Consider the following 27,138-nt stretch of genomic DNA (forward strand, 5'->3'; position numbering starts at 1 on the left):
TTAATCTAAATTGATTAAATACAGTAGCATTGAAAATAATGATTCAAAGTTTGCCGGGGGCTGAAAGGCATAACCCACAATTCAGATATCTTTAGGTGACAAATGTTTGTCTAAATCGCTCCAGATCAGGTATAAAAAGTTCCTTACTTTTTCTGACATGTGAGAGCTTTGTGCTAAAACATCTCAAATGCAAAACTAGCCAGAATGCTAACAGAGTGTATAAGTATAGGTTTGTCCTAAACTGTCAGTATTATGGTTTATTATTAATTTCCTCTGTTTGAGAGAGGAATAAATAAAATTTCCTTGCACCAAAGAAATTGAATCTGAGGTGAAAATCCTTTTAGTCTTGTTTTTGTTTTGAAGGGTGTGGTTTTTGAATTTGGGAACATAACTGGTAGCAGTTCAGAATTTCGAAGACATCTGCATCTTAGAGATGAGTAGATTTAAATATAGCAATTGCACACTATTCCTATTGAGAACTATAAAGATCTAAAACTTTTTAATTTTTTTTTAAAAAAATAGTTCAACTTATCATGAAATTCTATTTTTACCATCAGTTTACACTCAACATATATCCGTTTCCTTGGATTGATGAGACAGCCTTAAAGAACCGAATATTTGTAGAATCAAATATTCACCAATGAATCCCAAATAAAAATGATTTCATACACTGTATGATTTTTTTTTCTGGAAGGCTCATTAGTTTTTGTAGAAACTTTAAATTGAATACCAATCCTCTGAGAATGAATATTACACAATTTATAAGTTCAGTCTGCATACATATTATATTTCTTATTCCTAATTGTTCAGAGATTCAGTATTTTTACATTGTGTGATGTTATCTATCCATTAGCAATAAATGTTAAACCAGATATGCAGCAATTATAAAAAAAATCCTTTCCTCTGTCTGTCTGTCTCTCTCTCTCTCTCTCTCTCTCTCTCTCTCTCTCTCTCTCTCTCTCTCTCTCTCTCTCTCTCTCTCTCTCTCTCTCTCTTTCTTTCTTTCTTAAAATAAACCAGTTGTCCTTCAATTATTTGCTTGCATATAAAATTAGCCTCTTTTCCTCTATTGGAAACGATTCTGCGGAATTAATTGTGAATTCCAAATTAAGAACTTTCCTCTTTTTCCCACCCAAGCAATAAAGTTGGTCAACCAACAAGAGGAAAAATTATTACATTAAAAACATCTGAAAGATAAATTATTTTAACAAATAAGCAGAGTTTTAAAGTAATTGCTTTAAGGAGCTTTAAATTACCACAGTAAAAATTTAAAACTAACATTAGATTTCATCACTGTATAATCAGTTTAATTAGATTCAGGTCCGTATATATTTATTGTAGAGAAGCTACCGCATAAAAAACAATTTTTAATTATCCCCTCATTAATGTATTGCATTTTTAATTCTCCCTTCATTTACAACTGCTCAAGAAAATTTAAAAATTATAAGTCGGCAACAGACAATAATTTTAAAAAATCATTTTAAAACAATTTAAAATGAAATCAAATTATTTGTTGTTTTTAAAACACCGAAACAAAGTTAAAATGTATATAAGGGAGGATTTCCCAGAAGCAATGACCAGTTCTTCTCAGAACAGTACGTTTTTAAGCGATGACTGATGAAAGAATGAATCCCAAGAATGTCTTTAATTTAAATGGAGTATACATCAGTTAATTTTATACATATATAAGATTTAAATTGCAGAGTTTCATTATAGCAAAGTTATCTTTCCTCAAAATTTTAATTGGTCCGATTTGTATATGTTACATTTGCACTCGTTCTGTCGATTCTTATTTCTTATTTATGGTTTTAAGCTTATTTAAGCATTGACATTTAAAACTCTAATCTAAAATCATGGAAATACATAATTAATACCTGCAAAAAATTGGTAAGGACTTCATCCTGTAAATGGAATTAAACTTTAATGTGAAGCTTTTGCCACAAATTCTCCCTTATTTCTGAATATTCTTATTTCTGAAGAATTTTATTTCTTAATCCAAAGAATGTTTCCTACATTTAGATTTACACTATATACAATGTTTACATTAACAGAATAACAGAATTGGAAGGGACCTTAGAGGACTTCTAGTCCAACCCTCTGCTTAGGCAGAAAATACCATTTCAGACAAGTGGCTATTCAAGACTTCCAGTGTTGGAGGATTCGCAACTTCTGGAGGCAACTTCTGTTCCACTGGTTAATTGTTCTGACTGTCAGGAAATTCCTCCTAAGTTCTAGGTTGCTTCTCTCCTTGATTAGTTTCCACCCATTGCTTCTAGTCCTGCCTTCAGGTGCTTTGGAGAATAGCTTGACTCCCTCTTCTTTGTGGCAGCCCCTCAAATATTGTTTTAAATATCTGTGTTTTACGTTTTAAATGCCAAGTGGATATATACAGTGAGTACGTGAGAAAGATTTGTAATAACTGTCATCCTATAAATCTTACAGAATAGACTTCTACTTTAATGTAACCTCATTGGGAAATTTTAGTCATAGAATTTGATAATTATTTTTTTTAATCACAGTGATTGATATGAATTTATTTAGGTCCCTGAAGCTTTGTTTTTTTAATTTCCCAAAGTTCCGGAAAGCCAAGTCAAATCCTATAATACTTTGAAGAACATCTATAGGTACCATTTTCATATAACAGATCTCACAATGCTCAATAAAATATTATTATCCTTCTCAGGCTGCACAGTTCTAGGCTGCATAATCAGAGGGATAGAATCAAGATGATGTGAAGTGTTAATACCACTTTATAAGGCCTTTGTAAGGCCACAATTAAAATATTTGCATCCAGTTTTGGTTGCCACGATGTAGAAAAGATGTGGAGACTCTAGAAAGAGTGCAGAGAAGAGCAACAAAGATGATTAAGGGACTGGAGGATAAAACATATGAAGAACGGTTGCAGGAACTGGGCATGTCTAGTTTAATGAAAAGAAGGACTAGGGGAGACATGATAGCAGTCTTCCAATATCTCAGGGGCTCCCCCAAAGAAGAGGGAGTCAAACTATTCTCCAAGGCACCTGAGGGTAGAACAAGAAACAACGGATGGAAACTAATCAAGGAGAGAAGCAACTTAGAACTGAGGAGAAATTTCCTGACAGTTAGAACAATTCATCAGTGGAACAGAAATTGCCTCCAGAAGTTGTGATTGCTCCAACACTGGAAGTCTTTAAGAAGATGTTGGATAACCCTTTGTCTGAAGTGGTGTAGGGTTTCCTGCCTAGGCAGGGGGTTGGACTAGAAGACCTCCAAGGTCCCTTCCAACTCTGTTATTCTATTCTATTCTATAACATAATTAAAACATATTCCTCCACATGCCGACCAAACAACCTCCCAGCAAATCCTCCATCCTAACCCATTGTTTAGGGATGGGGAGGTAGGTCTTCACAGCTTGATGGAGGGCTAAAAGGGTAGGGGTCCCTTAGATCTCAAATGGGGGGGGCTGGTCCAGAAGGTTGAGGTGGCCACCAAGGAGACATCTGGACGCAACAGTTGTTGAAAAAATGTTTCTTGGGCTTGATCTTTTAGCCCGTTCTTGTATTCTTATGCCATTGTGTTGTTGGTCTTCGTGTTTCAAATAATCTTGCTTTTATGTTCTTTTAAGCTATTTGCGGGGTCTATTATGTTGTTCAAAATAATCAGTTTGGGATTAAGTAGGAATTCCTGTTCATACTGCTTCGATTAATAATATATGGGTTACAGATTTATTTCATGTTATGTAAGCTACATTTTTGTCTCGTAGTGGTCTGTTATAATATTCTTTGAAGTATTAAATGTGCATTATAAAGGCTGCCAGGAATTCCTGAGCCCTTTTCTTCCCCCGTTTCAGTGAGTTGTAAATATATTATTTAATAAATTAATTTCGTGGAGCAGTTCAGTTGTCGACTTACAACCACAATTGGATCCCAAATTTCTGTTGCTAAGCAAGACAGTTCACTGCGTTTTGCCCCCTTTTATGACCTTTCTCGCCGCTGTTTTTGAGTGATTCTCGCTGTTGTTAAGTTAAATTAGTCACCCGGTTGTTAAGTGATTCTCGCTTCCCCACTGACTCCGTTTGTCAGAAAGTCGCAAAGGGGGATCCCATGACCCCAGGACACAGCAACCATCATAAATATGAGCCAGTCGCCAGGCATCTGAATTTTGATCACATGACTATGGGGATACTGCAACGGTCATAAGTGTGAAAAACAGTCTTAAGTTCACTACTAAGGTTCGATCATGGTTGTAAGTCGAGGATTACCTTTGGGAAGGTGAGGTATGAGAAACCATAATCCTGTGCAATTTGTTACTTCATGCCAGCCATATTCAAGGTTGTTTTGCTTAATTTCCCCATCGTTTTAGGTCCTTATCTTGTTGTTTTCCTTCTCTGCAGGACTTCGCCTCCCGGGCGAAACTGGCCATCCAGAACCTGGTGCAGAAAGTTGGATTTTTCGGCATCCTGGCATGTGCTTCTGTAAGTTCTCATTAAAAAAATGTATTCAGCCCCTTGATCCTATTTCCATCCCTGTGATTTCGTCCCTTAGAATGGTTTTCCTCTGTATTTTTCCTGACAAATAGCCTCGGCCATAGACAGAAAAAGGAAGGTGCCTTGCATTGGACTTTATCAGTTGTGGGGACCTTGCTGCTCTCTGAGCTGGACTGTTTTCTTGCAGGCATTTCCCGACCCAACTAAGTACTGTATTTTTCGGAGTATAAGACGCACCAGAGTATAAGACGCACCGGAGTATAAGACGCACCAGAGTATAAGACGCACCAGAGTATAAGACGCACCAAGTTTTTGAAGAGGCAATTTTTTTAAAAAAAGTTTTGCACTCTGCAAACCTCCCAAAAACGGGCCCGTTTTTATTTTCAAAAAAAGGGCATGAATAGCCCTTAGGAAGCTTGTAGAGTGCTCCTGGGGGCGTGGGGGGCCAAAAACGAGCAAAAACCAGCCAATTTTTCGCAAAAACGGGCCCGTTTTTTCCCAAAGATAGCCTTTTAGGAAGCTTATAGAGTGCTCCTGGAGGGCTGGGGGGGGGGGAATTGAGCAAAAAATGGCCCATTTTTCCGTCATTTTTGCCCTCCCCAGCCCCCAGGAGCTCTCTGAAAGCCTCCTAAATGCTTGCACGGCCATTTTGGTGAAGGGGCGGGGTTTCAGGAGGCCAAAAATTCTGTATTCAGTGTATAAGATGCACCCAGATTTTCAGCCTCTTTTTTTTGAGGGAAAAAGGTGCGTCTTATACGCCGAAAAATACAGTACCATCATCAATGCTAGAAGGGAGTGGGTTTTTTCTCTCTGTTTATATACAAGTGGGTTGCCTTGTAAGTCAGGAACTACCCAACATCCCAACAGTACAATACAATACAATAGCAGAGTTGGAAGGGACCTTGGAGGTCTTCTAGTCCAACCCCCTGCCTAGGCAGGAAACCCTATACCTTTTCAGACAGATGGCTATCCAACATCTTCTTAAAGACTTCCAGTGTTGGGGCATTCACAACTTCTGGAGGCAACTTCTATTCCACTGATTCATTGTTCTCACTGTCAGGACGTTTCTCCTCAGTTCTAAGTTGCTAACAGTAAGTAAAGAACAGATGAATTAAGGAACCACCAAGAATCCTTCCTTCCAACACTGACAGGAAAACCTATGGACAAAAGGCAAGCGGCAAAACCAGCAGCAGCCACAGGGTTTCCCTATGGTGACATAGGAGGAACAGTTGGACAGCCAGGATAGGAGGGAACAGTGCCCATGCTGCCTGTGTCCCGGTTAGCATTGCAAGGCCAGGGTCCACAGGGACAGTGGGATCCACCGGCAGTGAGGGCGTCCTACAACAGCAGTCCTGACAGGGTGGCCTTGTTTATCGGCCAGGTCATAAACCTATTAGATGTATTAGATATAAATTTAAGAAGCCACAAGTGGGGCAGTGGTTACAGTTGCAGTACTGCAGGCTACTTCTGCTGACTGCCGGCTGCTTGAAATTTGGCAGTTCGAATCTCACCAGGCTCAAAGGTTGACTCAGCCTTCCATCCTTCCAAGGTGGCTAAAATGAGGACCCAGATGGTTGGGGGCAAGAGGCTGACTCTGTAACTCCTTAGAGAGGGCTGCAAAAGCACTGTGAAGCAGTATACAAGTGCTAAATTGTCCTTCCTTCCCTCCCTCCCTCTCTCCCTCCCTGCCTGTCTGGAAGCACAGGGGTTAGAATGCTGCAGTGCAAGCTAACTCTGCCCATAGCCAGGAGTTCGATCCTGACCGGCTCAAGGTTGACTCAGCCTCCCATCCTTCCAAGGTGGGTAAAATGAGGACCCAGATTGTTGGGGGCAAGAGGCTGACTCTGTAAGCCACTTAGAGAGGGCTATAAAAGCACTGTGAAGCGGTATGTAAGTGCTATATTGTTCTGTCTTCCTTCCTTCCTTCCTTCCTTCCTTCCTTCCTTCCTTCCTTCCTTCCTTCCTTCCTTCCTTCCTTCCTTCCTTCCTTCCTTCCTTCCTTCCTTCCTTCCTTTCTTCTTCTCTCCCTCCCTCCCTGCCTGCCTGCCTGTCGGGAAGCACAGGGGTTAGAATGCTGCAGTGTAAGCTAACTCTGCCCATAGCCAGGAATTCGATCCTGACCAGCTGAAGGTTGACTCAGCCTCCCATCCTTCCGAGGTCGTTAAAATGAGGACCCAGATTGCTGGGGGCAATATGCTGACGCTGTAAACCACTTAGAGAAGGTTGTAAAAGCACTGTGAAGCAGTATATAACTCTTGCTAAGTGCTAATAAGCAGCAAATGTTGTGTTTCTGCCCCCAGTGATGAGCTGCTGAGAAACAGGGTGGAACTCTTGACTTATCCTAAAACGGAGAGGTGTAATTTATTTCACTCCTGGTGAATTAGGTTAGAGGTTGTTGGGTTTTTTTTTAACTTCCTGGTGAGGTTGTGCAATACCAAAGCCTCCGTGTGCTCGAATCTGAAAAGTGATTTTGAGTGTTGAGCTGTCCTCCCAGCTTCCTCAAATCTTTTCAGTCCATTACAACATCCCCAAAATTAATCCTCGGTACATTTTGTGCTCTGGTGCAAATAAACACACGTCTGCTATTCTCCAGGGCTGTGCTTCCAGATCCTGTGAATGCATCACCATAAACCAGGATAAAAATCACAATCACATGCCCACTGTTGATCCAATCGCACCGATAAATAAAAAGAAACCGAGCCATTTAAAAACTTTTGAAAAGTCGAAGTCCCTGGAAAGCAGCCTCAAAAAAGTAGTGGAAAGGTTTTAATTTGCAAAGGCTACCTCATCGGCTTACTGTCTCCACCTTTATTAACAAGTTTATACAACGCGCACATCCAAATTTTTCCGTGCTTATAGGAAGCAACCTGAGCTGGATTTTTTAATATATTTTTTTTAGCCACAAAACCCTGGGACACTGAGCGCTGTATTGATTATTGACTGCTCTTGTTTGCTCTTCAAATTAATTTAGTGCAAGCGAGGTTCAGCCTGCGCGCAGAGAGATTCCACTTGGAGTTATTTCTCTGCTATTTCAGAAACTAAAGGCTATTCTTTTCTTTATGAATTAGCTTTTTTTTTTAAGACTCTTTTAACCGCTGTGGAAATATGGAATATGTACGTGTTAATCTGGACCGAGTCTTGCAAACCTCGTCTAGACAAGGGATAAAAAGAGTTAGGATTTTAAACACGGTGTTTTAAACACTCTCCCTTTCTTTGCGGCAAGTAGTAACTTTATTTACAGTCTGTTTGGGGGAGAAACTGACTGACCATTTTGTCGGATCGTGGCATTTATGTAGCATTTGTGGGCACTTTCTAAGTAGGCCTTGGAGGGAGGAAAATCTCCCTGTTCTGTGTGTAAATATTTTAAGCTCACCCAAGTGTTTATGTAACTTCGTTTTTCTCAATGGCCAGATAATCTTTTTCCCAGTAGCAGCTTTCGAGTTTCGTATCTCACATACCATAAGAACCTTCACTATGCCAGAAAAAATGACTTTAGAAATAGAAGACTATTTTCAAAAAGAAATGTTGACCATCGTTTATTTCACTCAAAGAAGCAGACGGGGGATTCAGTGACATAAATCCTAGGATTTAAAGGGACTTTGAAGGTCTTCTAGTCTGACCACTTCCCTGCCCAGGGTGGGAACCCTCAGAAATGGCGTAATCTCTGTCTGAAATTCTCCAAAATTTGCTGGAATTTTGCTGGAAAATGGTTATCATGTCTACCTCTATCTTCTATGTTTTGTTTTCATTCTTTTTTCTTACACTTTCTCTCCCTCTTTCCTTCCTTCCTTCCTTCCTTTTTTTCTTTATTTTCTCTCTTCTTTCTTCCTTCCTTCCTTCACCTTCTCTTTCTCTATCCTTCCATCTCACTGTTTTATACTGAGCATATGGATGGAATTCCTTAACCGATAACAATGAAGCCTAGACACCAAAGAGGAAAAAATAAATTCCAAAAAGGTGGATGTGTGGAAATCCATAATCCATATAATGACTAAAAGCAAAAATCACATGCTCTTTGGCAGGCCCATATTTGTATTTTTCAGTTTCCTGACCGGCAAATTAACATTTATTAAAGGACCACATAAAACAAGTGAAAACGGCCATTGGAGCCCACCCCCAAAAATAGATGGTTGTGAAGCCATATGGTTAAAGTCGTTGTTTAATCCCAGTTGACAATGGTGGGTCAAATTATCTCTTTTAAAGTCTACTTCCATGATGGCGAACCTGTGGCACATGGAGCCATTTCTGAGGGCACGCAAGGCGTTACCCTGTCAGCTGTAGCTTGCATGCGTTGCACTGGCCAACTGATTTTCGGCCTTGACTTTTGGCTGTTTTTTGCCCTCCGGAGGCTTCCCTGAAGCCTCCGGAGAGAGAAAAACGTCCCAATGGGCCACCTGGAAGTCCATTACCAAACTTCCGGTTTGCGTGTTAGGCCGTTTTTCGCCCTCCCCAGGCTCCTAGAAAGCCTCTGGAGCCTGGGGAGGGCGAAAAACAGACCTACTGGGACCACCGAAAGTTGGAAAATGGACCATTTCTCGCCTCGGGGGGGGGGCGGAAAGGGTGGTTTTTGCCCTCCCCAGGCTCTAAGAAAGCCATGCGTGCATGCACGGGGCAGTGATGGGGTCACGTGCGCATGCACAGGGGGCACAGCGGGGGGGCATTAAATTATGGGGGTGGGCATGCACGCTTTTGGCACCTGAGGCGAAAAAAGTTTGCTATCACTGATTTAGTTGGTTTAAAAGCCGGCTGGATGACTTTGAGCCAATCAGTCTCTCTCTCAATAATACAATACAATATAATACAATAGTAGAGTTGGAAGGGACCTTGGAGGTCTTCTAGTCCAACCCCCTGCCTAGGCAGGAAACCCTATACCGTTTCAGACAATTGGCTATCCAACATCTTCTTAAAGACTTCCAGTGTTGGGGCATTCACAACTTCTGGAGGCAACTTCTGTTCCACTGGTTAATTGTTCTAACTGTCAGGAAGTTTCTCCTCAGTTCTAAGTTGCTTGGCTCCTTGATTAGTTTCCACCCATTGCTTCTTGTTCTACCCTCAGGTGCCTCTCAGCCCAACCTACATCACAGGGTTATTGTCCTGGGAAAAATAGGGGGAGGAAGGAACATGTTTGGTATATTCACTCTCCTTGGAATTAGTTATAAAAATAATAACGTCCAATTATCCATAAAATAAATAAACATTGTTGAGAACTGTTCGTGTCAAATCTAAGCCCCAACTATAGCAGTTATTCATTTTCAGCTAGGATCTTACGCTCTTCAAACGTTATTGGACCACCATTTGTCTGAAACGATGTAGGATTTTTTTTTCCTTTTTGAACAAGGGGTTGGACTAGAAGACCTCCAAGATCCCTTCCAATTCTTGTTATTCTGTTAGAAAAGGAAGCCATTTTGGTTTTTTTTTTCTTTCTGTTCCTCTTCATTTCAGCAGCATACATAGCAAATAAATGCCAGGTTTATTCTCCCCCTTTCCCCCACCCCACACCCACACACCCTGGGGGAGGGGGTTTCAAGCTCACTATTCACCAGAGGTCCATTTTTGGAGGACTGAGTCACTAGACCAAAACACTTGTTGATGGGGGAAGGCAAGAGGTGGAGAATATGTGATAAATGGCTTTAAGATGGCTGACTGTGGTTTCTGTGCATTTCTGATGGAAGACGTCGGTCGAGCTGTTTCTAATCTGGACTTTCAAAAACAAAACAAAGCACAATAGATGTGGTCAAGATCTTACTTCATCTGGGACAGAGTCTAGCTGAGAGATCACCCCCTTTTTAAATAAGTAAATAAATAAAATTATGGTCTTGTCACGCCAACATTTCTTAAGCCGAACTTTCAGAAACGTGAGAAAGGAGTTCAGAAAAAGGGTTAAAAAAAAAAAAAAACACCAGAGCCTTTGCCCTCAAACTACTCAGAGGTTCAGAAGTTCTCAAACTTGTGGTCTGTGGGAACCGTGGATGGTTTCAGGGCTCCAGCTTTACGGTGCGCGGGCTGGTTATGGAAAACTCGCCGCTATGTGGTCTTGCTTCATTTCTTTTAAATTGAAATACGGTAATGAATCCGGTCCAGATTCTCAACCAGGATGACAAAGCTGTGGTTTTTTTAATAAGACACCGGCTGGTTTAGACCAATGTTTCTCAACTTTGGGCAAATTTTAAGATATGTGGACTTCAATTCCCAGAATTCGCCAGCTAGCACGGTTCAAATCACGACAAACTTAAGACAACATCCATTTACTGCTTCACCAGCAGCATATAATATTCTGCAGAAGATTGCCACTAGCTATGGAGGTTTTATTTACTGGGCTTCCTAACCACTGGTTCTTGATGGCCCTGTCTTGTTTCTTGAGCCTGCCTTGTTCTCAGAATAATTTTAAGAAGAGATCGGACAACCATTTCCTGCTTGAGCAGTGGGGTTGGACTAGAAGACCTCTAAAGTACCTTCCAACTCCCTTCTAATTCTGCCCGGTAATCCTCGACTTACAATCATTCGCTTAGTGACTGAAGTTGCAAAAAGAAAAGCGGCTTATGATCATTTTTCACACTTATGGCATACCCACTGTCACATGATCAAAATTTGGACATTTAGCAACTGATTTATGATGGTTGCACTGTCCTGGAAGGGGGGGGGCGCATACAATTTCCTTTTGCGACCTTCTGACAAGCAAAGTCAGCGGGGAAGCCCCATCCACTTAACAACCGAGTGGCTAACTTAACAACTGCAGCGATTCGTTTAACAGTGGTGGCAAGAAAGGTGGCAAAACTCGCTTAACATCTGCCCTACTTAGCAATGGAAATTTGGGGCTCGTTTGCGTTCGTCCGTCTAGGACTACCTGCATTTATGACAGCTGTTTCCTGCAACGTTGTACGTGGAAATGTACGCTAATCCTGCTTCTCTTTCCCCTCCCAGATTCCCAATCCTCTCTTCGACTTGGCCGGGATAACATGTGGACATTTCCTCGTTCCCTTCTGGACATTCTTTGGAGCTACCTTGATTGGAAAAGCAATCATCAAAATGCATATCCAGGTAATTTGCCTGCCAAGATCGAGGCTGCCTACCTGCTTGTCAAGGTGGATGTGTGAACACATCCACCGCTCTTGTCTATGGAGATTCTCAATCATCCATCCCAAAAGTAGCTTTTTCAAAAGGCAACTGGGCTTTCTTGGGTTTGTTTAGAGTGTAATTTCCTTTTTCTTTTCACTTCTCCTCCAAAAAGCTTCTTCTTCTTTTTTCTTCTTAGGGCCAGTCACTTACCCTCAGCCCTGGGAAGCAGGCATTGGCCAACCAGTTTTGAAAAACCTGGCCAAGAAAAGAGCAGGGAATTATCTAGGGCAGGGGGTTCAAACTCGATTTCATTGAGGGCCGCATCAGGGTTCTGTTTGACCTCGAGGGGACAGGGTGGTTATGGCCAGCTCAACGTCACTCGTGCCTGGGGCACCTGTGGTGGCCAAGTGCTAAGGCAGGACTTCCCTCCCTCACTCTCATTATAACCTTCCTTCTCTTCTCTTCTTTTTCCTTCCCTCTTCCTTCTCCTTTCTTCTTCCTTCCCCTCTTTCTTTATTTTTCCTTCCTTGCTCTCTTCCCTTCTTTTTCTTTGCCTTTCTTCTTCCCCTTTCTCCTTTCCTTCTTGCATGCTCAAATGCAAAAGGGGAAACATTTCTCCTTTTTCTTTGTTTTTAGGTTGTTTTGCTAGACCACGGCCAGCGAAAACGGAGGTTGGGGGCGGTGGGGGCATGCATGGCTCTCCCCTGCTCCGTTTTCACTGGCAGAGGCACAACGGGTCAAGTCCTTTGCTGTTTCCAGAGTGGCCCCTAAGCAAATCAATTATCTGCAGTGGGCATACCTTTATCTTCCACCAGCAGTTTTTTGTTTAATTATCACAGGTTCTTCCCCGAACTTGGAAATCTCGTTTCTTCACATTTGGACTGGAGTCTTTCCATTTGTGCAAAAGCCTCTCAGATATGCATTGCTGGCGATTATATTGGCGTTCTACCTCTTAATCATCCCTTCTGCAGACTAAACATAGCCAAGGGAAACAGGCCCATTCTGTATACATTACCTGAGGGACATTCCTTTTGCATTTAAGCCAGCTAACTTTGGGGGTGGACAGACGATAAAGAAATCTCAGCCATTCATGGTCCAAACTTTGGTGGCTGGAAGAATTTGTTTAAATCGGCAAGCGGTTGCAGGAAGGTGAAAACAAAAATGGGCTTGTAAAAAAAAAATAGAAATGTTTATTTTTAGATTCTGTACACATGGCTCATCGCAGTTTTAATCTCGGAAGAGACATTCAGCCTGCCGTCTCTTACTATGACTTGTAAGATCGGGGGTAGCCAACTAGGCCAACTTTTATGACCTGTGGATTTTAATTCCTAGAATTCCTGAGCCAGCTTAAAGGTAAAGGTAAAGGTTCCCCTCGCACGTATGTGCTAGTCATTCCCGACTTTAGGGGGCAGTTCTCATCTCTGTTTCAAAGCCGAAGAGCCAGCGCTGTCCGAAGAAGTCTCCGTGTTCATGTGGCCAGCATGACTAAACGCCAAAGGCGCATAGAACGCTGTTACCTTCCCACCAAAGGTGGTTCCTATTTTTCTATTTGCATTTTTACATGCTTTCGAACTGCTAGGTAGGCAGAAGCTGGGACAAGTAACGGGAGCTCACTCCGTTACACGGCGCTAGGGATTCGAACCGCCGAACTGCCGACCTTTCTGATCAACAAGCTCAGCATCTTAGCCACTGAGCCACCGCGTCCCTCTCATGTTAGAAGGTTATAAAAGGGGATCATACTGCAACCGTCATAAATGTGAGTCGGTTGGCAAGCGTCTGAATTTTGATCACATGACCATGGGGATGCCGCAGTGGGCCTAAGCATGAAAAACATAAGTCCCTTTTTTCAGTGCTGTTGTAACTTTGGTTACTAAATGAACTATCGTATGTCTCAGACGGCCTGCATTTTCTCATGTTGGGGGGACACAATGCACTTTCAGGAAATGAGCTCTCTGTTCACGCTGGACTTGATTTTGGGGCGCACGCTAAAAAAGCCAAGTGATTGTCACATAAAATGGGAGATTTTATATCCTGTTTCCCCCGAAAATAAGACCTCCCTGGATAATTAGCCCTCCCCTAAAATATTTAAACACATGCGCAGCTGGTCCCTGCCATTTCCTTGGGGGGGGGTAAGATGCCCCACGCGTCCCACATGCACCTGCCATCCACGCGGAACGTGGATGTCGCTCCCGCAAACCCTAGCTACCGTGCCCCTTCTCTTAGTGGCGGCCGCAAAAAGAGCAGCTAGGGCTGACAAGAGTGTGCCAAAAACAGTGACAGAACTTCATCCCTCTCTGGATCAGCTGATCTGCGGGCCGAGGTTAAGGGGCCTCCTGCACCTCAAAAATAATAAGACCTCCCCGAAAATAAGGCCAAGCGCTTATTTCGGGGTTCAAAAGAAAATGAAACCCTGTCTTATTTTTGGGGAAACACGGTAGTAGCTGCTTTCTGTTTGGCCCAAGGAATGAGGGATTTGAATTTTGAATCTCCTACAGCTGGCTAAATTTGCTTCAATCCTCTGCTGGGTTAGCCAACACGCACGCTTGCAAAGATACAGAGTGCGAACGTTTGAGACGCCGTACTACAATGTTCTTGAAAAAAAAGAGACACGCCGTTCCAGATTGGCTGAAAAATGGGAAACAAAGCCTTGGAATTATGTGACAAATACACAATTTAACCAACGTTGAGTAGTCTGGGAACATTCCCGCACTGTACCGCAAGTGGTATACATCACAACCAATGACAGTTTTAAAACAACAACAGCAACTCTGGAACAGCTTGTCTTCCAAGCGTTATCTCAACAAAGCTGAACATTTTTGTCTGCTTATCCTCGGGGAAGGCTATATATACCTCATCCTTTTCCCAACCCAAAGCCCTCCACATACGTCAGATTGCGATTTTGAGAATTCCCCAAAATCGGCAAAATGTTGGGGGAAGCTAGAGCTTGGAGGGAAACCAGGGTGAAGACCCCTGGTATCGGAGGAGGAGTTATTTCAATTTTTACAACGCAGGTAGTCCTCGACTTACAACAGTTCACTTAGCGACTATTCAAGATTATGACGAGATTGGACAAACGGCCACTTATGTAGCATTCCCATGGTGACGTGATTGAAAGTCAGATGCTTGTCATAAGTCAAGGACGGCCTGTATTTCAATTTGCTATTAGGGATTTTCTTGTAACATAGAGCTTAACTTAACTTAGAGGCAGTTTGGTCCAGTGGTTAAGGTAAGCAGGTTGTGAGTTGATCTCCTGCCTTAGCCATGAAACCCAGCTGGATGAGTTTGGGCCAAATATCAGGAGACTGTGAGTTATAGTTCTGCCTTAGGCATGAAAACTGGCTGGGTGTCTTCGGGCCAATCACCAGGAGACTCTTGAGTTTTAGTTCTGCTTTAGGCATAGAAGCCGGCTGAGTGACTTGGGGCCGATCACAAGGAGTGTGAGTTCTAGTTCTGCCTTAGGCATGAAAGCTAGCTGAGTTACTTTGGGCCAACCACCGGGAGACAGTGAGTTCTGGCCCTTTCGTGAGTTTCAGGCATGAAAGCTGACTCGCTCTCAGCGCAAGCCACCTCCCAGGCTTGTTGTTGTGGAGAAAACAGGAGGAGGCAGGTGTGTTTGACATGTTCACTGCTGGATGTTACTGGGTTCCTGCTGTGGTCGTGTGATATTCATTTCCAACATTCTGTGACAGTTTACCAGTCAGTCTCACAATCTTTTGCTCTTTTGACGCCCAGTGGCAGCCACTTACCGTATTTTTCAGAGTATAAGAGGCACCTTTTTCCCTCAAAAAAGAGGGTGAAAATCTGGGTGCGTCTTATACACTGAATACAGCATTTTTGGCCTCCCGAAACCCCGCCCCTTTGCAAAAATGGACGTGCATAGCCTTTAGGAGGCTTCCAGAGTGCTCCTGGGGGCTGGGGAGGGCAAAAAATGAGCAGAAAACGGGCCAGTTTTTGCTCCCCAGCCCCCAGGAGCATTCTAGAAGCCTCCTAAAGGCTATGCAGGCCCTTTTTTAGACAAGAAATGGGCCCGTTTTCGTGAAAAACAGTCCATTTTTGGGAGGTCTGCAGAGCGCAAAAACTTTTTTTTTTTTATATTTGCATCTTCAAAATCTTGGTGCGTCTTATACTCCGAAAAATACAGTACCTGCCTGGTAGGGAGGGAAGAAAAGAAAGGAAGGAAGGTTGGAAGATTGGAAGATTTCTGATGCTTCCTTCCAGATTCTCTCAAGGAAACAATGGGGAAGCCAGCAGGAAATCGGAAGTCTTGCCTACCTTTGGTCATTCTTTAGTTTCTCTGTTTAAATAAGGAAATATTTCTGAAACAATGACCCAATGGAGTACGTGTTGTCTTGAAAACCTCTATTTCCATAGAAGCCATATATTTAGATTCCACCTGCAGAAGATTTGGAAAGAAAATCAGCTGGCTGGTAGGACTGCTGCTGGGTGACCTGTGAAGGACCATCCAAAGTCCAAGACGTTGTTGGCCTTCCTTGCTCTGCCCAAAGAATAGACTAACCATGATCAGAGCTTAGAAAAAGGACGTGAACCAAAAGATGGGGGAGAAATTTGAGGGATTGTGGTGCCATTACGTGTATTTGGGAAAGGAACATCATCAGCACAAAAGCAGAACTGAACAGACACCTTGCATTGTTTCATTTTCCCCCTTTGAGCATTTGTCTGACTGTTGCATGTCCTTTCTTGTTGTTCCCCCAGAAACTTTTTGTGATCATCACCTTCAGCAGACACATAGTGGAACAGATGGTCTCCTTAATTGGGTGAGTACAACAGCTCTAATGTCACCGATGGTTGAAAACAGCTAATAACTTCATAGCTGTATTCCTCAGCCTGGGCAACTCTTAAGACGGATGGACTTCAACTCCCAGAATTCCCCAGCCAGCATGGCTGGCTGGGGAATTCTGGGACTTGAAGTCCACCCTTCTTAAAGTTGCTTAGGTTAAACAACACAGCTCTAAGGTCAACAAGGGACAGTGCTGAACCCATGCTGAATAAAAGCTTCCGCCCCACCCAGATGCCTTCACACCTGAATGTTTGAAAGCATTTCACAATCTCTTGTAGAACACCACACCCATAGAGCAACATAGTATGTATGACTCAACGGGTGCCAGCTGTGATGACCAAGCGATGATCGATGGATTTGGGACATTAGTACAGGTTTTGTATTTTTGTGGAACTTCAGTGCAGTTTTAGGGAGTCTTTTGTTTAAAGGAAGTTCTTTCCTTTTTTAAAAAAAAAAAAAAGTTCATTGCCCAGAGTTTTGTGGATGAATGGATGACCTTATAAGATAGAGGGAGGGAGGGAGGGAGGGAGAGATCAGATGGATGAGTGGATGGATGGATGGGATGGAAAAAGAGTTAGGATGGATGAATAGAGAAAGCTTGGATGGATGGATGGATGGATGGATGGATGGATGGATGGATGGATGGATGGATGGATGGATGGATGGATGGATGAAGAGCTAGGATGGATGGATGGATGGATGGATGGATGGATGGATGGATGGATGGATGGATGGATGGATAAAGAGCTTGGATGGATGGATGGATGGATGGATGGGTGGATGGATGGATGGATGGATGGATAAAGAGCTTGGATGGATGGATGGATGGATGGATGGATGGATGGATGGATGGATGGATAAAGAGCTTGGATGGATGGATGGATGGATAAAGAGCTTGGATGGATGGATGGATAAAGAGCTTGGATGGATGGATGGATGGATGGATGGATGGATGGATAAAGAGCTTGGATGAATGGATAAAGAGCCAGGATAGAAAGATAGAAATGCAGGCAGACTGGATGGATGGATGGATGATGGATGGATGGATGGATGAAGAGCTAGGATAGATAGGATGGATGGATGGATGGATGGATGGATGGATGGATGGATGGATAGAGAGATCAGATCAGAGAGATCAGATAGATGGAGAAAGAACTAAATTCAATGAATGGATAAATGGATGGATGGAGACAGAAAGAGAGAGAGAGAGATCAGATGGATGACTGGATTGATGGATGGACAAGGAAGGATGGATGGAGAAAGAGCTAGATTGGATGGACCGACAGACAGACAGACAGATAAAACAAGCTTGAGGATGAAAGCTCTACAGTATCCCACATTCCATTTTTGCACCCCAGATCCTCCCCACAATGAAATTACAACTTCTCAGAAAACTGCAACTTAGATTAAAACTTTTTTAAAAAATCTTGATCCTTTTCCCTGAACTTGACAATTTGGGGGTGGAGGGTGGGGGGTGGGCTTCCCCCTGCAGGGGAATCTGAAACTCCTCGTTCTGCTGGTGCTGGTTGCTTTTTTCTGAATTCAGTCCACGGTATTTTATTACTATTTTAATTTGTTTAAAGAGGTGTAAAGTGTAGCCCTTGGCTGTTGGAAGGCAGCTTCATCTCGCTTGGGGGGGGGGGGTGAACGTAAAAAAAACCTGGCAGGGTGACTTCACAGCAGCGAAGTCCGTCCAAGGACCATCGCTGCTAATTTCAGTGGGATTTCCTGTTTTCCAATAAGTCAGCCGAATTCAGTTCGTCCTGCAGGATGCTTGTCACGGCTGCTGCTACCCCTTGACCTCTGCTAGAATTGGCTCAGCCTTGCGGTTTGGAGGCTTCCGTGAATTAAAGATTGAGTAGTTAGACGTAGGCGGGATCATGTGGCTGAAATATAGGGAAAAAAGGAGGTTAAAAGCAACTTTTTATATGGAATATTATGGGTAATGTCTAAAGAACTGTGCTCGGGAAAAGAGAACATATTAGTAACATGTTTTTTCATTAACAAAACCTGCTTATTTATTCATGGTTTGATTGATCACATATACACATATATATATATGTTCGTGTTATCTACAGCTTTGCTTCATTTCCTGCCAAAAAGAGCAATACATTCAAGCTTGAATCACTTCCTAGCACAGATGGATACTCTTGTTAGGGCAGCAAGAGGAATTTATATATAGATTTTCACGGGTGTAGGTATGCTGGTCTTGTTGTATTCGGGTCTTTTCCTGTGTAAGATTGAGATTGTCTTGGCAACGTTTCGGCGGGGTCCCACTCGCCATCTTCAGGCTGGTGTTTTCGGCTTCGTGCTTGTGCGAATAAGGCGTGGTCAGAGCTGCCATCTTTCTATAAATCTTGCTGGGGGTGCGTGGAGTGCTGGCCTTGTTGCTGTGAGTGGGTTGATTGGCTGTGTAGTTGCATCCTGATTGGTAGATGGAGTTGATGTTTGTAGATTGGTCGGCTGTTTCGTATCATCCTGTGTGGCTGAGGTGCTGGCTGTGTGTCCGTTGGTCTTTTGTGTTGTAACGACCTGGGTGGTGGGTGGGGCTCATTTGTTGATTAGGGCTGGGTTTCCAGATGTCTGGTAGGCGGGAGGCATCGTCACGTTTATTCATGTTGTGGGGGTGTTTCTCTATTTCGATGGCTTCCATAATTATTCTCTTGTTGAAGTGTTCTGTTTTGTTCCCTAACAAGAGTATCCATCTGTGCTAGGAAGTGATTCAGGCTTGAATTTATTGCTCTTTTCAGCAGGAAACGGAGCAAAGCTGTAGATAACACAAATGCAAGTATTGTTTTTAAAACACCTCTGAGCTGTCCTGTTGTTAAATGAAACAATGGCACCGTTTTAAGATGCATACGTCTATAAATGTTTTTGACCCAGGAGCAGCTGGGTACGCTCTTCAATTAAACCATAAAGTATTTCTGATATGAATAATGGCATGACTTCCTCTCTGAAGCGTGTGTGTTTTTTAAAAAATAATAATAAAATAATGGAAATTATCCTTACAGTCTTTGTGGTTTTCTGGCACAATTATGTTTAACCTGGTTCTCTGGAGTTCAGAGGAAGGTTGAAAACCATGTCCGTTAACTGTTTGCCTTGATTATTTGTCTACGTGTGTTTTCGGGTGTGGATGGGTAAGTTAGGGAGGAGTTTGTCTTGTCGTCAAATCCGTTACGATTGCGTCCCAATGATGGTGAACCTTTTCGGCACCGAGTGCCAAAAAGGGAGCATGTAGGCTTGTCTGGGCCGCAACCCCGAAATGGGACTGCCCAGAGGGCATGCATGCGCCAAAAAATGAACTTTTGGTTTGCGACGCGCATATGCACTCCAGCCAGCAAGTTTTCTGGTTACTGGCATGAATACGCACACACCGATCAGCTTGCCGGCGCATATGCTCATGCCGGAAAACGGAAAATCAGCTCTTTCAGTTCTTTCTCTCTCTCTCTCTGTCTCTTTCTGTCTCTGTCTCTTTCTGTCTCTGTCTCTCTCTCTCTATCTCTCTCTGTCTCTCTGTCTCTGTCTCTGTCTCTCTCTCTCTCTCTCTCTCTCTCTCTCTCTCCCCCCCCTCCTCCAGGAGACTAACCTAAATTCCCCCACTGGACTTTTAGATGGTTGGTAGTTCCTTGACTTATAGGGTAAGCAACTTCTAATATAAAACAGAGAGCAAACCCCTTCCTTCTGGCACTGATGACATTACATAGTTGGGTCATGAAAGTTCTGCAAGAAAATTCCACAGGACGTTTAGCTATGCAATTTGGGATGAACCCCCTTTGAATGGTGTGGGGGTAGGAATGGATTTCCAGAGGAAAATAATTGCAGACTACAGGAACCAGGAGGAGCACTAACTCGGGTGACCCTAAGGACACAGATAAACCTCCAGGTGCCCTCAAACGACCCTCTAAAACAGGGATCCTTAAACTACAGCCCATGGATACCTGGCCCGCAAAGTGGTGGGATTCAGCCCCACACACCCCACCCTGCCACTCCCACCCACTCCTCGCATGGCTGGCCTTTCCCAGCTGAAGGGGCCTGGGGAAGCGGTGCGGGGGACGGCCAGGGACTCCGCAGCCGACCCTCCAAGAAACAGATATGGCAGCGGCGGCAATCACAGCAGCAGCAAGCCGAGGGGTGGATGGCCCATCCAGCCACGCCCACCCAGTCACATGACCACCAAGCCATGCCCACCTAGCCAGTCCAGCTCCCCCAACAGTCTGAGGGACGGTGAAGTGCCCCCCCACGGTTCAGAAAGTTTGAAGACCCCTGCTCTAAAAGGATGCCATTGATCAGCTGTCTGCAAGGAGTATAAATCCTTCCCCACCATCCAGTCAGAGCTGAAGAAGCTTCTTGGATGAGAAGCGAGACGTCTTCAAAAGAAAAATAATAATAATAAGGAAGTCCAGTTGCCTCCTGAAAAAGCGCCTTTGGGACAACCCTGACCTGGATGATGGAGAATCTCTACAGACGTCTGCAAGAAAATCACCAAACTCAGAACGCACCAAGAATGCCACACTTCTCTATGTCAAAAAAAAAACCCTCCTCAACACATAAACCATGGAGTTTCCATCTTGCTTGCTTTTCCTACCTCCATTGTTGACGTTTCAAAGCCCAACCAACTTTAGCCCACCATCCAACTGCAGTGGCCGGGTGTTTCCTCCCTCCACTTCTTCTTGTTTTTGTTCAATGTATATAGCCTGATGGAATTAATATCCATGATTTATACCCTTGGTATTTTCTAAGGCGGGAAATTTGTCCGACGGATTCTTGGGGGATTTGAAATGTCTGGAAGTCGTTGCCCTTGAAGTATGTAAACGTGACAGGGGAAGGCAGCTTTCTACAAAAAGAGCTGAAGCATCTAAATGCCATCCTTGAAAGCTTCAGTGCTGGAATAAATCTGTGGCTTGCTTATTTCTTTTTTCCTTTTTTCCTTAAATCATCTCTGGAACGGAACAAAACTTTGTTGTTGTTTCTTCCTCCAGCCAAATTAAATCAGCGCTCCTATTGATTAGATCTCGGTGCCAATGGCTCGTGGGCTGCTCCCGTTGCAACATCAAACGTTCTGCTGAGCGAGAGAGAAATTTTCAAGCACGCAAACTCTGGGGATGGAAAGTAGAGTAGCATTTTCTCTCACAATTAATTACTCATCGGCATTTGAGCATCTTTGCAAGAAACAACAGAGCCTGCCGGATTCAGAAGTTTGTCAAACTCTTGATGTCAGGCTTCAAAAATGTTCTCGGGAGGGGAAGATTCTTGGAAAATCCTCCTATCTTTTGACTTTTAAAAATCAGAATTTCCTTTCTCTCCACCACCACCACCCCTATCCCTCCAATCTCTAACACTATTTCATCCGTTTCTCTCTGGAGCAGCCTATCAAAAAAAAAAAAACATGTGTAACGATTCCTACGACTCTCAGGACTTCCATCAGAATCAAAATGGCTTAACGTAAACGTTTTTCAGCAAAACCCAAGTGTTACCGTACAAATGCCATTAATTTCGGTTAATTTAAAGAACGGTAAGCTGAGCGATCAGAAAGATGGGCAGTTCGGCGGTTCAAATCCATAGCGCCAGGTAAACGGAGTGACCTCCTGTTTCTTGTCCCAGCTTCTGTCAACCTAGCGGTTTGAAAGCAGGTAAAAAATGCAAGTAGAAAAATAGGAACCACCTTTGGTGAAAAGGTAACAGCGTTCCATACGCCTTCGGCGTTGAGTCATGCCGGCCACATGACCACAGAGAAGTCTTCGGACAGTGCTGGTTCTTCAGCTTTGAAATAGAAATGAGCACTGCCCCCTAGAGTCGGGAATGACTAGCACATATGTGCAAGGGGAACCTTTACCTAGGTTGAGCATTAAGAATTCAGCATTTTAAATTTTCTCTCACACCTGGAAAGGATCTAAATTTAATTTAATTTAAGAGATCCAAGTACAAAGGCTGGAATTTATATATTAATTCAGTTTGTTGGTCTCCTTGGATCCTACTTTTATTGTTTTTACAAATAACTTATTTTTGCAGGATCCAACCTGGGTCGGTCACCGGAACCAGGGGCAGATTGGATCCTGCAACATTATCCTGGAATTTATATATTCGCCTTCATCTGTAGCTTATTTTCATTTTTACAAATACATTTTACAAAATAAAATGAAGAATTAAATCTATTTATTCATTAATTCGGGTCAATTGTAACAAGGCTGTTACCATTCCCACAAGGGAGAAAGCATTTATTTTTTCCAGATTTTGTTTTTTTAATTGTAGCATGAAGAGAAAACCTGGGAAGTTGTATTGACCCTGAGCAAAATGGTTTATTAGAAATAATTAACACCTCCTTCAATTTAAGATAATTTAATTTATCCATTATTATAGACCTTGAGCTGGCTTAATAAAAGCATTACCCTAACACCAAATTTTGAACTTCATTTTTTAAAAAAAATCTTAAAATCAATCCATCAGCTAAATTAGAACACCTACAAAAATTACTCCTTTTGCACGACATTGCGTGAAACGGAAGAAAATCAGAAATGATGAGTAGTAAACTTGCAACTAAATTTGCAAGCTGTCCAGAGTCACTGAGAGTGGGTTGGGTGGCTATATACATTTTATTAAATAAATGAAGAAATGTAGATTTAATTTAAATAAAAGGAAATATAAAGGGGGGGGGATCCCTAGTGAAAGATTCACACAACAGTGGAATAGTTTACCTACCCACAGTTGTGAATTCTCCATTCTCAGATCTCAGGTTTTTAAGAAGGGGCTTCGTAACCCACATTCAGTGATGATTTTCCCATCCATAGCAGAGAATTAGATAAAGTGATGACAGTGTCTTCCAGCCTTCTCAGTTCTGGTAGACCTTCTGTCTCCTGGGCTCTTCCTTTCTTTATGTTTGTTGTTGTTAGTTGTGAAGTCGTGTCCAACCCATCACAACCCCATGGACAACGTTCCTCCAGGTCTTCCTGTCCTCTACCATCCTTTGGAGCCCATTTAAGCTCACACCGACTGCTTCGGTGACTCCATGCAGCCACCTCCTTCTCTGCCGTCCCTTTCTTCTTCTTTTGCCCTCCATCTTTCCCAGCATGAGGCTCTTCTCCAGGGAGTCCTTCCTTCCCATTAGGTGGCCAAAGTATTTGAGTCTCCTCTTCAGGATCTGGCCTTCTAAAGAGCAGTGATGGTTGATCCCCTCTAGGATTGACCGGTTGGATCGCCTTGCAGTCCAAGGGACTCACAGGAGTCTTCTCCAGCACCAGAGTTCAAAGGCCTCCATTCTTTGGCCCTCAGCCTTTCTTATGGTCCAACTTCTTCATGTGGAAAGATCCAAAAACATATCTAGATGTTACCGATTTTCACACAGGCAGCAAGATCTTGCTCCTGTGTCAGATTTTGGTTAAGATGTCTTGGGAAGCAGCTGAAGGTATCCAGCTAAAAGAAGAAACAGTCATTTTGAGGTTGTATTACGTCAAAGTAGACCTTCGTCTGGTTCCAGAGCATAGATTTCTCCAGCCTCACCTGTAGAAGCTGAGGTGTGAACCACAGCCTTTGCGGGTGATGTTATGTGCCATCTACCCATGGACCTGTCCACCATTTTCTTACCTGAAAATGCTGCAGCCTGGACCTTAAGAGTTTCTTCTATAGTGGAAAGAGAATCCCAGTTTTTTTTTCGGTGGACGCTTATGACAGCACTCGCTTCTCCAGAAGTCCGCCCGAATGCCGGAGAGGAAGCTGAGATTAGAGAAATTCTTTTTGCCTACGTTTACAATTGATTTAGGGTTCCCAGACTCCAAGGAAGAGATCCTATATGTACCCTGCGGGCTTTCGGGGAAAATGGTTTTTCCAGATTTGGGATTTTCGCTTTCATTGCCTTTCCAGATGTTAGGATTAGGCAAGCTGCATTTGCAAACGCAAACATACAAATCCCTCCATGTATTTTATTTCCTTGGCCAGACATAAAAATGTACTTTGCTGCGCTCCCCTGCCGCTGTTTTCTTTTGAAATACAAATTAGAGCGTTTTCAGCACCATTGAAAATTAAACATCACCACATCACAGATTTGAATACACTTTAGCTGCTCCCTCCTTCATCCCAAACCTTGATTAACTCAAAACTTCTCTCACAAAATTTTACTGAATGGCATGATTTTGATTCATTTTTTTTAAAAAAAGCTAAGCTGATATAATCAAGAATGCCTTGATTATATCATCTTGGCTTTCAATTATACAGAACGGTGCGGTGGTTTGTTTTTAAAGTCAAGATATAATCAACAAATACTTCTTTCTTGGACATTTTTTTTTATTTTTATTTTTCCAAGACAAGGTTAAAATACAAAACTTCCCCCCCCCTCAAAATCCAAAAACACAAAACAATCAAAAGCATTAAAAAGGTACATAAAAAACACATTGCACACATATTATCCCCTCTAGTTGAATATTGATTAACACTTTAGCAGATTCAAACAAGTAGAGTGTTAATTTGATTTGTTTTACTTACTCACTCAGCTAGTATAACAAAAAATATCCTTTAAAATATTTGACAGTGTGGTTCCCAAGCCTTTTCCTCTGTTAGTCAGTCAACCATCTCTTCCCACAGAGTAAATCAGAGACCAGTGGAATTACACGTTTTTGAGTCTTGTGCCTGGAAAGGTAATTCAGCAAGTGGAAAGAGAAAGTTTAATTTTTTAAAAAAAAGAGAGAGAGAGAAGAAACATAAATGTGAAAGACGCTCTAATGAACTGTTTTTTAAGCAGACCACAACTGCATAATAATGAGGGACTTTAGAGGATGAGGAGAAATTTCACCCACAAGGATTTAAACCAACTTTTTGAATTGTCAACTACCAAGCACATGTGAATACTGGGAAGAAGGAAATCAAAAACCTTCTTTATAACCAAGTTAAAGAGATCAGCAAGTTTTATTGTGGGGTCCTTGGTGCTCTCTGAGCTTGGTGGTTTCCTTCCAGACGTTTCATTACCAAACTAGGTAACGTCATCAGTGCAGACCAGCCAATTTGGTGTTGTTGTTGTTTTTTGTAATAAATTATTTTTATTTTTGTGACAAAAACCTTTGTGTTGTTGGAGTGGTTTATCTCAAGTGAGAGGTAACTAACAGAATAACAGAGTTGGAAGGGACCTTGGAGGTCTTCTAGTCCAACCCCTGCTCAAGCCAGAAACCTTTTTAAACAAATGGTTGCCCAAATCTCTTCTTAAAAACCTCCAGTAATGGAACACCAACAACCTCTGGAGGCAAGTTGTTCCGCTGATTATTTTTTCTACCGTGTTTCCCCAAAAATAAGACATATTTCTTTTGACCCCTGAAATAAGCGCTTGGCCTTATTTTCAGGGAGGTCTTATTATTTTTGAGGTGCAGGAGGCGGTGAGCCTGGTCACCTCATTGGCTGCTGCTGTGTTGCAATATTTTCTGGGCGGGCTTATTTTAGCACATGTGCTCAAAAGCCCGATTGAGCTTATTAATACAATACAATACAATAGCAGAGTTGGAAGGGACCTTGGAGGTCTTCTAGTCCAACCCCCTGCCTAGGCAGGAAACCCTACACCACTTCAGACAAATGGCTATCCAACATCTTCTTAAAAACGTCCAGTGTTGGAGCATTCACAACTTCTGGAGGCAACATCTGTTCCACTGATTAATTGTTCTCACTGTCAGGAAGTTTCTCCTTAGTTCTAAGTTGCTTCTCTCCTATTATCCGGGGAGGGCTTATTTTCAGGGAAACAGGGTAACTGTCAGGAAATGTTTCCTTGTGTCTAGGTTGCTTCTCTCCTTGATTAGTTTCCATCCGTTGCTTCTTGTCCTGCCTTCAGGGGCTTTGGAGAATAGCCTTCTTTGTGGCAGCCTTTCAAATATTGGAAGGCTGCTATCGTCAAATGTTCCAATATCTCAGGGGTTGCCACAAAGAAGAGGGAGTCAAACTATTCTCCAAGGCACCTGGGTGTAGAACAAGAAGCAATGGGTGGAAACTAATCAAGGAGAGAAGCAACTTAGAACTGAGGAGAAATTTCCTGACAGTGAGAACAATTAATCAGTGGCACAGAAGTTGCCTCCAGAAGTTGTGAATGCCCCAACACTAGAAGTCTTTAAGAAGATGTTGGATAGCCATCTGTCTGAAACGGTATAGGGTTTCCTGCCTAGGCAGGGGGTTGGACTAGAAGACCTCCAAGGTCCCTTCCAACTCTACTATTGTATTATTGTAAAGACCAACCTTGGCTGGGAATGAGATGGGCAAATACAGGAAGCGCCAAAAATGCAATTCCTTATCTTTTGAAATTCGAGAACAGAAAGCGTTTTTTCCTTGATTCGGAAAATCAGCCCCTCAGGTTTTGTTTCGGTAGTTTTTTGCATTATTCAGAATGTGGGTCCCACCAAAATATATTCCAGCTGATTCTGGATTTGTTCTAAATCGCCCTGTAGATGTCTTTTGTTATTGTTCTCTGACCTGTAATTGATTACAACGTGAGAAAGGGTGATTTTTCTTCCATAGTGGGAGAATTGGTTTGTTTTTTTTTAATCACTACAGGAAGCGACAGCTCATTCCAAGAAACACACCGGCTGGCCGTTATTGCTGCTCTCGTGAGAGCCTGGAGGGGTGTGTGAAAAAAACCGGGGGTGGGGGAAGGCACGGTTTCAAGGTTGGGCTGAGCCAGGTGGAAGGGTGTGTCGCCGGATATGTGGGTGATAAGGAGAAAGTGAGAGGAGGATGTTAGAGGAAGAACAGTGATGCTTTAATTCAGTGTTTCTCAGCCTTGGGGGATGTTAAGGTGGATGGACTTCAACTCCCAGAATTCTCGCTGGCTGGGGAACTCTGGGAATTGAAGTCCACCCAT

At 42.8% G+C, this 27,138-nt stretch overlaps 1 protein-coding gene across 1 annotated transcript in view; it reads left to right on the forward strand.

Moving 5' to 3' along the window:
• VMP1 (vacuole membrane protein 1) overlaps window positions 1-27,138 on the forward strand; it is a 168,263-nt gene that overhangs the window by 123,378 nt on the left and 17,747 nt on the right. The window contains exons 8-10 of the mRNA XM_081945481.1: window positions 4,373-4,453; window positions 11,387-11,503; window positions 16,235-16,296. Coding sequence (XP_081801607.1) covers window positions 4,373-4,453; window positions 11,387-11,503; window positions 16,235-16,296 — 260 coding nt within the window. The remainder of the gene's footprint in view (window positions 1-4,372; window positions 4,454-11,386; window positions 11,504-16,234; window positions 16,297-27,138) is intronic.

Source organism: Natrix helvetica (genome assembly GCF_964273705.1).
Source record: "Natrix helvetica genome assembly, chromosome: 2".
Classification (NCBI taxonomy): Eukaryota; Metazoa; Chordata; class Lepidosauria; order Squamata; family Natricidae; genus Natrix; species Natrix helvetica.